General features: G+C 30.3%; 1 protein-coding gene across 1 annotated transcript; it reads right to left on the minus strand.

Annotated features, from left to right (window-relative positions):
* Positions 1–1,805: 1,805 nt before the first annotated feature.
* Positions 1,806–4,765, minus strand: LOC124827683 (Peroxisomal membrane 22 kDa (Mpv17/PMP22) family protein). The gene is made up of 7 exons (XM_047300792.2): positions 4,076–4,765; positions 3,382–3,522; positions 3,140–3,253; positions 2,876–3,049; positions 2,560–2,675; positions 2,139–2,226; positions 1,806–2,047 (listed from the first exon to the last, which is right to left on the minus strand). The coding sequence occupies exons 1-7, from the start codon at positions 4,568–4,570 to the stop codon at positions 2,042–2,044; spliced, it is 1,134 nt and encodes a 377-aa protein (XP_047156748.1). The 5' UTR covers positions 4,571–4,765; the 3' UTR covers positions 1,806–2,041.
* Between the last annotated feature and the right edge of the window lie 9,137 nt (positions 4,766–13,902).

Here is a 13,902-nt window from a genome sequence, read left to right on the forward strand (position 1 = left end):
TTATATATAATAATTAGAATAATATATGTAATAATAATAATATATGTTACATATATAATAATATATTAATTTTTAAAGAGCAAAATGGTAATGTTATATTTTAATCGATTAATTTTTATTTATTTATCATATTAATTAAATCACTCACAAACTTCTTATCACATCCACTCATTCTCACTTCCAAATCTTTTAAAAGAAACAATAGAAAATTTATTTTGAAATTCATTCAAACAGTCTAAAAGTTTTCACCGTCACTAGACATAAGAATATGTATATTACACTACAAGGAAAACAAGTATTACAAATAATCAAAATCCGTCAAAAACATAAAAAATTCTTCAATAATGACCATAACATCTTCAAATGAAGCAACACTTTTGTCACCACTTTCAGACCAAAGAACTTAACAAACTCAAATTTTTCTAGGAATTTGAGGTAGCATAATGCAACAATTGTATTATTATATCTTAAAGGAAGTATGCATTAGATATTTTGGAAGACAATAGATTAATGAACTCAAAATCTATTAACACACCCATGGATCCCAATACCAAACTCCTACTTGATTTGAGAAAGTATTTCTTAAATCTTAGAGATACAAAAGATTAGTTGAAAAATTAAACCATCTTACTATTACTCATCCTAACATTTCTTTGTCGTCAATGTAATGAGTCAATCCTTCAATTTCTCATGTGTAGATCATTAAAATGCAATCATTCATATATAAAAGTGGATTAAAGAATCTTTTGAAAAAAAAATTTGCTACATGATTACAATAATCATACTAAAATTGAATGTTATTCATATGTGAATTGAGTACAATCTCATAATAAAAGATGCATTCCTAATATTGTATTTCCATTAGTGACAACTTGATTTATTGAAAAAACTAGAAATAAAGTGTTGTAGCAAAATTTAGTGCAGAAGTAACATATAAAACTATGACTTTACCCACTTATAAATTTATTTATTTTTAAAAAATTACAAGTTATGATATAAAGAAAAACACTTATGACAATCAAGTTACTCGTTATATTAACTAGAATCCTATTTTTCATAAAATGACCATAATGTGATTGTTGGAAATTTTATTCTAAAAAATATCATATCTAAAGATGCAAAGATAAATTTATTAACTCAAGTTATCAATTAACATATATATATATATATATATATATATATATATATATATATATATATATATATATATATATATATATTTTCAGTGAGTATTTACAAAAACTTAAAATTGATTATAATTATAATAAGTTTAATAAATACAACTTATATGTATTAATTTGAGTGCTCAATATGATTAAGACATTGTTATATATTATTAGTTACATTACTATGTTTTAATTACAATATTGTACGTTCAACACACATTAAGAATTCATCATTATCTCTTTCTCTTTCGTTTTAAGAAAACGAAAAGAGAAAATTATCGTTATTTATTTCAGTCATCATTAGGTTGTGTCGTGAAGACATAAGTTACATGCCTAGAAGACCAGAGTAACACAATATATAATTATCATGACAAGACATGATTATTAATCTCCCGAAAAGCCAACCCACAATCTATGGTCGAGCTCAGTCACCTCTTTTCTCATGTACAAGTTTTAAAATGACATGTTTGAGGGAGTGAATTGTTGTAAGTCCCACATCGGTTAGAGATAAGGCCAATTCATAGTTTATAAGTGAGTGTAAACCTCACCCTACACGCCGGTTTTGTGGGGTTGAGTTAGGCTTAAAATCCACTTCTAACCTGAATCCCATCCAAACAAGGGTTTTAATACATGCAACTATTGGAAGACAAGTTTGAACATAAATTATTTACTCAAAATTTATCAACAACTACGTTATGTTATGTTTACAGAGGAATGTTGATGTTACCTAACATATATAAATTTCCGAGAGATGCAACATGTACACGTATACAATTAGCTTTTTCACGTTCCGCGTTATATATCTATGTCCGTATCAATGGCAAAATCTGACTGAGCAAGGCCATATTTCTCCCACAGCTTCTGATCTATACTCTTTACTCCTGATAAAACAACCAAAATATTATATAAATATGTACTTTTTTGCTAAACTCATTAAATAAGTTCACATAATAACTATTAATTATCATGTACCTCTGGAGGATGAACAGATTTGGTGGATATCACTTCTGTATGCATCAAAGACTCGGAGCTTTTTGCTTCTGATTTATCATTTGAAAATCTATTGATCACAAGTCTATGTTAGAACCAATGCCAATTTTTCACATGAAAATGCTGGAAAAACAAAAACCTTTCTTAGTTTTAGACTGCTAGAATTCACCTCCACCAGTTTTGCTTGCCATTATACAAGGGAAATTTCTATACGGAATTCATCTCTCAAAACTCAAAAAAGCACACGAAAATAAAAACTAAAGTGTAAAGGCCAATCTTAATTAGATCCAATTTCACCGCAATTCACAAGAGCATCGGATGGAAATTCAAAAAGCATAGCATGCATTTATTAATGCTAAAACTCTGATAAGTAGTAATTCAAAAGAAATCAAGATTAACATACGTTGAAAGTATGGTCACCCAAACTAGCTCTACGGTATCCACCCAAAGAAGTCTTTGCTCTACTGGTATCACACCATAGGTTATGAGATGTGCAAATGGCCACAGCTTCCAACCTGCCTGTGAACGAAAATATATGAAAGTATTAGAGTTTCAAATAGCAACATCCGCTACAGGTATAAACCAAATAAATAGATAAATTGGACTAGTGATGCTTGTCATACTAAGTCAATATAGCGTGCCCGTGTTCGAGGTTGTTCTCAGAGAAAAATAATGATTTAAATGAAACAAATATATTTTACTGACAGAGGATCTCTCACCGTCAACATGGGAAAGAACGTAGCCTTCAATTCATTTAAAATACTGATAGGAGGATCAAGACGTAGTAATGCAACAACTGTATAATATATGCTGTTCCAAATTGCTGACCAAGCAGTTTGATCAAAGACAACTTTAGCAGGAACCACCCACCATTCTTTGTAAGGAAATAGGTCCTGTTTAAATGAAAAGCTGCTTAGTCCATCAACACAGAAATTCCAAGAACAGAATCGAACAAGAAAAAGGAAATTATCATTATGCGATACCTCGCAAAAATGGTAATAGTAATGAGAAAGAGAACCATGAAGAGTAAAACCAACAATCCCAGATCTGAACATCCGGGCTCGGTCAAATTCAAACAGAGGTTTTCCTTCAAAGCACTGCAAAACCAGGAATTGTTAGATCACAATTAGCTATCTTTCATTATTTTATTTTTTTTTACTTACACTGTGGACCTTTCTTTTTTCAAAAATTTGTACTCAAGAGTGCAGATAACACGGAAACTCACCTGTGCAATCCAGTCCCCAACAGAGTAAACAATCCCACTAATCATCATCTTGGCAAGAACAGGATTTGTCTTAAGAGCTTCCTCATAAGCAGACCAGTTGTGTTGAGGTGCATATCTTAGTATCTCATATAGCGTCCATCCCTATATGATATCGAAAATCAAAAGACATAGCAAATCATGAAAACCTCACCCCAAAACGCATACACATACTATGTAAAGCTTTTTATACTGTCATTTAAATACAGAAGACGATGTAATTACATCAGTTTGTCCAGTTTTAAAATAACTATAAAGTTATACATAGTAAAAACCAACAAATCTTACAGACAGTTTTTTAGGTGCTTTTGATAGGGTTCCCCAATCAAAGTTTCAGTTTCAGATTAATAATCTTCATAATAAAGGTTTCAATTAAATGTCACTTACGAAGTCAAACTTCTAATTCTGATAGTAGAATTGCAGTAAAAACACCTAAGAAACTATCGTAACTAATTAAACTCAACGAGTACCGAGTTCCGAGTTCCTCTAAAATTATCAAACTAATTACGCGTGTTCATGTGAAGAAGAAATATCTACTTCATTTTGTCACAACTAACTTCGAAGTAAATAGAAAAATAATTAATAATTAATCCTTATTTCTTAAAATAATACAAATCGAATTGAAGAGCACGTATCTGCCTTCCATGTTTTCACTTACATGCCAGTAATCACTATCAATGGTGAGAAGCTTGGTGATGGCGAAAGCACCGGCGGCAAGCACAATCGTAGCGTTGATAGTTCTATCAATCAGCTTCTCCACGTCCTCCTCGCTCTCACTCCCAACCAACGCCGAAGAAGACGGCGAAGAGGAAGAAGAAAACCCTTCCAACGACAACAAACCATCGTTCGCTCCAAATCCGTTCACTTGAGTCACCAATTCACCGTCTGCGCCATCAATTTCGACGCGACTCACCACCACGCCTTCCTGCTGGTCCGTAATATCGGTGCTCTGCATCGATATCACGTCGAACTCCTCCCCCGCCGCGCTCGCCGCCACCGCGCGATTGTTCCCGGAGAAAATGCGGCCCCGAGAAAATTTCGGAAAGTCCTGCGCGCCGGCGGCGAAGAATTTCGTGTGAGGAGCCCTCCGCTTGGGCTTCGAAATCGACGGCAGTAAGGCGCGGGGAGCGACGGTGCTATGGACAGAGGCCATCACCGCACGTGGTCAAGTAGCGAGTGAAAACGACGCTGGATTTACTTCTTCAAGTTCGGCAGGCACTGAACGCGCGCAGTTGTTGTCGTTTAGTGATGCGCTTCGGAAAACACTGCCAGAAAGGGATGATGTTAGAGTATTAAGCCGAATGTAAGATACGTCAGTTTGATTGGTCCAGTGATTCATGGAGGCCGTGGGAGATTAGCGTCCACAGAAAGTCGTTCATCCAACCGATATCACCAAAAAAAAATTAAAATATATAAGGTCCACTCGAAGTGTTTTTTTAATATTTTTCTATAGAATATTCAAGAATAATCATATTTGAGAGAAAATTGGAATACCGAACATTTAAATTTTCTTTTGGATAAAAAAATGTCTAAATTTTTTATCTAGCTTTATCCCGAGAATCTCTAGAATCAGAATCTCTCTACTCCAGTTAGGACGTAATTATGTGGGCCTCTGAGGAAGAAAAACAAAGTCCAAGAACACCTTATTCATGGGCCACAACTGGAATCTGTGATTTATCATATGAGTGTTTCATCCTACACCTCCAACATCTCATCCTGCACCTCCAAAAATTCCATTTTTAACCTTCTGACATATGCACCTCCAACTTTTCAAAAAATTTTATTTTTTAATAAATATATTTTTATTTTCTTCTCTCTCTTATTAAAGACACTTTAATAAATACATTTTTATTTTTTTCTCTTTCTTATTAAAGTTCCTCTGCACCATTTTAATAATAATCTAATTTAATTTAAAATTTAAATATTATTTAATATAATTTTATATTTTAATAATTATTAAAATATGATTTATATCATAATAATAGTTATATTAAATATATAAAAATCAAATAACTAAAATAAAAGTAATAATGATAAAAATAAAAAATAAAATAATAATAACAATAATATAATATTTGCTTTAATATATTCAAATATATCAAATTATATTAAAATATTATAATAAATTAAAGAGGTATTAAATTTTAAATAAAAAATTTTAAAAACTTATTTATTGGATAGTTTTTTATTTAAAATATAATATATATTTTTATAATAGTTTTATTAAAATTACTAAAAAAAATAATAAAAATAATAATAATAATAATATTTAAAATCACATTTAATATATTTAAATATGTTAAATTATATTAAATTATTAAATTAAATTAAATAATTATTAAAATTAAATAAAAAACAAAATTTTGAAAACTTCTTAATGGGATACCCATATCTTCATACCTTATCGGATTTCTATATCCGATTAACAAATTTTAAATTTATTTTCTATTTAAACTTTAATAATTATTTAATTAAATTAACATTTTAATATAATATAATATATTTAAATATCTTTTATTGATTTTCAATACTATTTTTATTTTCATTATTATTAACTTTATTTTAGTTATTTTATTTTACTTTTTTAATAAAATTATTATAAAATATAAATAATATTTTAATAATATTAAATTAGAAAAATATGATAAATAATATTATTATTTTTAATTAAATTAAATATTTAGTAAATTTAAAAAAAAACTATTAACATATTTTACGGTATCCAATAAATAAGTTTTTAAAAATTTTGTTTTTATTCAAAATTTAATAACTGTTTAATTTATTGTAATATTTTAATATATTTTAATATAATTTAATATATTTGAATATATTAAAGCAAATTTTATATTATTGTTATTATTATTTTATTTTTTATTTTTATCATTATTACTTTTATTTTAGTTATTTGATTTTTATATATTTAATATAACTATTATTATGATATAAATCATATTTTAATAATTATTAAAATATAAAATTATATTAAATAATATTTAAATTTTAAATTAAATTAGATTATTATTAAAATGGTACAGAGGAAGAAAGAGAAAAAAATAAAAATGTATTTATTAAAGTGTCTTTAATAAGAGAGAGAAAAAATAAAAATATATTTATTAAAAAATAAAATTTTTTGAAAAGTTGGAGGTGCATATGTCAGAAGGTTAAAAATGAAATTTTTGGAGGTGCAGGATGAAATGTTGGAGGTGTAGGATGAAACACTCTTTATCATATCCACACGACCTTGAGGCTATGGGTTTTCGTCAACTTCAATAGAACCATGATCTTGCATAATACTCAATATAAATGCAGAAGCAGACAAATTATGATGTTTCTGTCATGGATAGCTGGTGTTAGGTTTTACGAATTTTGTTCAACGATTTTAATGCCATACAAGCCAATCAAAATGCAAGGTTCCAGCCAAATATGCAAGAGATATTTTTTTTTTGGTATTAAAAAATTATTTATTATTTTTGTGACAATTAAGCAAATAAATAATTTTAAAAAGTGACGTTTACATTTGCCCAGATGAAAGAGAAAACTGGAGATTGGTGGCCAGAGATATGGCTATTACTTCTTACACCCATCAAATTTCTCAGCTTTCCGGATAAAAAAATGTAATACAAGGGGAAGATTACTTTCCGGAAAAAAAAATCTGGAATTGTCTATGTGTTCAGAAAAATTATTTCCCGAAGCTGGAAGAAATATGATGTGGCGTGCAGGAAGTAATAGCTCAGAGATATTCATGTCGTCACGTATCAATTAATAGCATGTGCTCTTTGATCAAAACTTGAACTAAAAAGCGATAAAGTTCATTTTTAGTTCTTGTTTCTTATGAATAATTTGTTCATAAAAATGTGCTTAAAATAAATTGATTGCAATTTTTGCACAAAGATGAAAATTTTACTTGCAAACTAGTTTTACTGTAACACGTTTTAGAAATAAATAATATTTTAAAATGTAGATCGATGTCAACTCTCACAAACAATGTCACAGTCCAGAGTTTTCAAATGTTATTTTTTACTTCAAGTCTTTTATAATCATTTTGTTCAACACAGTTGAAAGAGCACTTGCACAAGATGCTCTTATACTAAATTCAGTTCGATTTTAATAGTTGAAATAATTAATATTTATTAAATATAATCACTTATCTCAAACTTTCATTTATAACTTTCAGAATAAAATTTTATTAGTCACGACCAAATTACATTTAATTAATAGTAACTACACTTTGCCTTAATTTAGTCATTATTATAATTAATGTCTTTGTTCGATCTATTAATTATAGTCAAGTAATTGAAATAATAGTAAAATGATAATATGTAGTTGTGGTGATTGTATGATGGACTGCGTGAAATATGACTTTGATGAATGACAAAAATCAATTTTCTAAAAGTTAAAATAACATTTTCTTTTATTGAAGAGGGACCAATAAAAATATTTAGCCCTATATGAAATTACTAACAAACACATTGAATAAAAGTTTGGATCTTCACGTGCCTCTTAAAAGCTCCCAAAGGATTAAATAATAAAATAAAAAAGCTTTTAGAGTTGTTAATATCTTTCCCTGGTAGATAGTTAATTTGATACTTTAGACTTTGTAAGTTTGTTATAAAGTACTTTCATACCAAAGAATCCCCATCGTTTGTGTATTATATAGATCTGCCGACAAAAAGCTTAAGAGAGACGGTCGGTCAAAGACGTGAGGAGAGTAGATCGATCATCTGAATGAAAGTGTCGATCGGTCTAGTAGGCACACTGAAGGGCACTAATGGGTAATTAATGTGAGTAATTACCGTATCATATGCATATATATTACATTTATGAATGATTAGCAGGGTATATTATTTGGGATACATTGAATATATAATTAACGAATTATGTTTATACTGCATTAATGGACATTCAATGTGCTGAACAATTGCAAAGCTATAAATGCAAGGTGAATGATCAGGTAATAGAGATAATTTCAGAATCACATTGAGACCTTAAGACAAGTATCTGACTTGAGCGCCAAAGTGTTTTCTACAGGTCCACCCCTATCGGGTGACAAAGATTAGCCGATCGGAGAAGAGCAGCGCTACGAGAAGTGAAATGCGCGGTTCAATCAGAGAAGAAGGAGCATCTTGGAGAAGTGTTGACCTCGGACCCCGTTTGACCGAAACAGTTTGTATCCATATCGATGGATTAGCAATAATAAAAAATTGCGAAAGAAAGAGAATAAATGTATTTAATTGAATAACATATCAAAGCATACGTAGTGAGATTATTATATATATAAAATGTATAAGAGTATTAAATTTTCAAATCATAATGAGATTATATATATATATATATATATATATATATATATATATATATATATATATATATATATAATTGTTACTAAAAATTATTAAGAGTTTAATAATATGTATTATTTAGATATCATAGTCTAACCTACAATATTATTAGATGGTCGAATGCAGAGTCTAGAGAGTTTACCCAGTAGTTTGATAAACAATTTTTCCAAATTCTTCTTGACACAATGTAATCTATAGTTAGTTTTATAATTCTCCAACTTAACTATAAATCATGGAAGAATTTCTCTTCATTTCCATTATTCATTCGCAATTGAAATAAAAAATAATGATGTAAAAAGTAATGTTTGAACTTATATCTTGGTAAAATAACTTGATAAAAACACTTGCATAATTATTTTCTGAAACTACTTTTACAATTATTGACTTCTATCTAAAATAATCAATTGTGGTGATTGCAAAATAGTCATTGAAATTGACTACCATTATCTAGTAAAGTATAGACTACCTTCTGCACGATACAATTGAAATCAAATGTGACAATAATGTCGCACAAATGATCAATCGCTAGAAAAAAAATTATAAGTATAGACTGATATGTATTATGTCCAAGCACTTGGCAATACATTAAAATTTTCATCCAAACAAGAGATATATGTCCAACAACCTTTACCGAAAAATACGAGGATATCAAATCTTGGAACTACAAAGATGAACAAGAGATTATAAAAAATAGATGAATATTATGATATTTGTTTTTTCTTTTTATTTTTTTTACATCCACTTAATTGAGTACATTTGCTTTGTATTATGTATTTCAAATATGTTGTTAAAAGTATTTTGAATTAGCTTGTTTCTATTTCTAACATATTGTGAATTAGTCTTAATTTTTTTAAATAATCCAAATTTTTTAAAGAGTAATCAATTACATGGACATTATAATCTATTATCAGGAGAGTTTTTTAGGACATAAATATATTTGGTAATCGATTACGTCAATATTGTAATCAATTACAATGATTATTATACATGTCATAAACACACATAGTAATCGATTATGCTAATGAAGTAATCAACTATCACGAGGTTTGGAAACACATAATTCTTATTGGTAATCGATTATAATGTTAATGTAATTAATTACGATGACAACTTTCTAAGTAAGTTAATCATCGTGTAATCGATTACACAACAATAATCGATTACAACTTGTCCCTAACTATAACACACTCATTTTCTCTCTCCTTACGTAGAAACCCTTTTTCCTCACCAGTTGCTCGTCTCCGAAAAATATTTCCAGATCTCTCTCATTTCATCACAGAATCACTTCTTAGAACTTGGAAAACCTTTCCCTGTCCAATCCCACTGATTGAAACTTCAAAAATCAGCAATGGCATAATCACAAAGAGACACAAAGGTTCTTCTTCTACTTGTCCATCGTCAACCCTTCGACAATCCACCACCACCATAATCGAATTCATCCATCCCCGTGATTTCGCCCTTATCTATTATTTTCCACTAATACTTACTATGAGAGATACTGCTCAAAATTCTTTTATTGCGATATTCTTGAACTTAATACCTTGATTTTGAATATTTGACGGAGAAAATTTTAAGTGCTACAATGTCTTTAGAAATTCTGGATGGTTAGGTTTCATCATTTTGGAATCAAACCCAGAACAGAACCCCAACAACCTAATGTTGCCGCTGCGACTCGCAAAACCTGCAAGAAGAAACTAGAGCGAACCCAAAATCCAATCGCTCTCGTGACGGTCAGGATTGACAAGAGGAAGGTCGGGGTTGGGACGTCGTTTTTGTCGTTGAGGAGTGTCCCCGATGCCAGAAAGTTGCCGAAATTAAGAGGGTCGCCGGAGAAAGAAGAGCGACCATTGAAGTTTTCTCTAACGCTGGTGGAGGGAGGAACTCTCTCCTCTTTCTCCGACAAGGTTGTGGCAGCGGCGACAAGGTTGGTGGTGATGGAATTAGGGTTAGAAGGGAAAGTTGACGTGGCAGGTGAGGGGTGTAGGGAGATTTAGGATTTTTAAAAAGAAATAAAATTAAATTAACGTAGGGTATTTTTGGAATAAAAAGAGTAGTGTGGAGGTGTAGGGAACACTTGGGGTGGTGGAGGGAGCAACGCTCTAACTATAATAATAAGAATTTTTTTTAATTGTGCTAGTTACGCTTATGCCTAGTGTTTGGACCTAATTTGGGATGTTCTTAATTCATAATTATTGACATTAATTAATAAAACTAAATTGTAATCGTAGAGAGACAAAAACATTAATTTATGATAATAATAATTATAATAATGAAAAGAAAAGTATTATTATTTATTTAGCAGTTTAATTAGAAATCAAATTAATTTAATCAAAAGGGAAATTAATTGGTGTAACAAAGAAAGTAATTGAATTGTAAATTAAATTAATTAAAATTAAATATTCTTGAAATTATGAATTAATTTACTTATAAAAAGATAAGTAATTAGATTTTAATGGTTAATTAAAGTAATAAATTATTTATTATTTTTTGTATTTAATGATAATTATTCATTTGTTTTATTCATTTATTGTTTGAATGAAATTATGTGAGATGTTTATATTGAGTATATTGAGTTTTGAATAAGCTTTAGATATTGATGAATGAATAAAGTTAAATAGAGAATGAGAATATTGGTTGTGTTTAGGAATATGATAAACTTTGACTGATAATTGAAACGAGTAAATGTTGGAATGTATCTGAATGTGACTAATTCTTGTTACTATAAAGTTTATGGTATTGTGGAGACTCATTGTTTTATTTATGATGAATGATTCATGATGAGGTTATTTCTAATAGAGGTACATGTGATGATGATTCGTAGTGACGATGTGTTTGGAGATGATGTTGATAAGGATGACTTTGACGATAGTCATGATATAATTAATGATGATGTTGGTAATGATCATTGTGTATAAATGATTCTGTTAGTAGGATAGCATTATAGATGATTGATTTGTTATTAAGTTGTGTTTACTTCCTATATACAGATTTTATTGTTATTGGTTGTGCTATGGTAGCTTACCCATATTTGTGTGTGTTTGTGGTTATGTGTATCTTGCAATGATCATATAACTTTTGGTTATACGGGAGCAGATGTTGCAGATGCTCCAGATGCTTGATAGAGACGCGAGAGTGGAAAAAAGGACTTGTGTTATTTAAAGTTTTGTGCCATAAATGTTAGAGACAATGTAATTGGGTTTACTTTATTTTGTTTTTATTATATTAATTTCGGTATTATATAAGTGAATTTCCGCAATGGCATATGATTTTAAAAATTTCAAATTTCACTCGTAATCGGGATATCCCAAAATTAGGGATGTTACAGTAAACACTTTAATATTCTGCTTCCTTCAGCCAAAGTGTTTAGCAAGTTTGTCCTCTACAAGTTTTTGAACTATTGATTGAGACTACGAAAAAACATTATCTCGACACTTATACATTCTTTTGATAGTTTAACTTATTGTTGTTTGGAATAATATAGCTTTAGTACAACTTTCATAGATGTTTTATCTTTGGGAATCATTTAGTATAGGTCTCATTTAGACCTAAGGATTTTCTAAGGCTTTCCTATGTTACTAGGCACTTAGAGATTTTAAGCTTAACACTAAGTTTTTGCCATCCTGATATTTTAGTGATGACATCCTCATATTCTCATCTTGTTTAATGTTGTTTTGTTAAACTTCAAAACATATGAGAGCGTTTAGACATATTAGTCTTATAGACGATTTTATCTTCACAAAGCCCCTATGAATTTGTAAAAAGGGTCTAGGGAAAACTCTAGCTAAGAAAGACAAGGTTCTTCAGTTTTTCTACGGTGACTCACCTTTCTTTCTTAAGAGTCTACCTAGTAAACTTTCAACAATATTTCCATCGAGAAACTTCTATACACTGCACAATTGGTAATTTAGGTGGTCCCACTTACATCATCACTCATTGAAAACTTAAAAGCCTCACCAAAATCACCCTCACAGAAAAAAAAAGGGAGTCACATGTTACTATAACTCAACAACACACCACTTTGATGAAGAGCACAATGAAGAAAACCTATGAGTTGATCTACACCTCATTCACAAAGTCCAGAAAAAAGCTCGCGTAAGAGAAGCAACAACAAAACAGAGAGTTGTTCAACAATACAACACTTGAGAAAACCAAAAACTTGACAAAATGGAGAAAGAGAGATCCATCCAAACAGGAACAACCTAAGAAGCACTCGTCAAACTTGTTCGAGTAGTGGAAACTTGCACAAACTACTCCAAAAGGAGCTTAGTAGTCCAAACACTAGGAATGACCTAATCACTTCGGCTACCACAAAGGTCAAGAATAATCTTGATATCCAAAACATTGGGATCAACGGAATAAACCATAAGAGTAGTGTTAGAGGTCAAATAAATATCACACTCCTTTTCACTGATGTGAAATGGTGGCTAGGTCCTATGACCCTACACAGAAGAGCCTCAAGTCACTGACCGTAGGAATACACCCTCAAGACGGGGATATGGCAATGAGCATAACCGTAATAATGGAGAAGTTGTACACAACCCTGTGCTACCAATGGGGTTGTGCCAACCATAGTTCATGACCATAAGGGTGCAAAATCCATTGCCAACTAGGGATGCAAATTTCTGATTAACTAAGGAGTAACTCGACATTCTAGTGACAGAGTATGAAAGTAGTTCGATGTTCCAACACCCGAGTACAAGAGCAACAACAACTCCATGTTCGAATACCTGAGTACACAATCAAAAGTAACTCGACATCCTATTGCTCGAGTATAAGAGCAACTTGGTGTTCCAGTGTTTGAGTACAAGAGTAACTCAAAATTCTAATGACCGAGTATATGAGCAGTTTGATGTTCCAATACTCGAGTACAAGAGAAGAGCAACTCAATGTTCTAGCACCCGGGCACATGAACAACTCGACACTCCAATACAGGAGTAAATTATACATTTTAGTGATTAGAGCAACTTGGCGTTTGATGAGTCAATATTGTGTGGCCTTCACTTAGCTTATTGTACTAGATTTAATTAGAGAATTGTGCTTCAATGTCTATTATTTTCCAGTTTTACTAATTGTGCTTAATTTGACCAAAAATTCTTATTTTAATTAATTTGAATTATCCGAGGCTAATTATTTTCATTATTAATTG

This window comes from Vigna umbellata, chromosome 6 (assembly GCF_029865625.1).
Source record: "Vigna umbellata cultivar VRB3 chromosome 6, Vumbellata_1.0, whole genome shotgun sequence".
NCBI lineage: Eukaryota > Viridiplantae > Streptophyta > Magnoliopsida > Fabales > Fabaceae > Vigna > Vigna umbellata.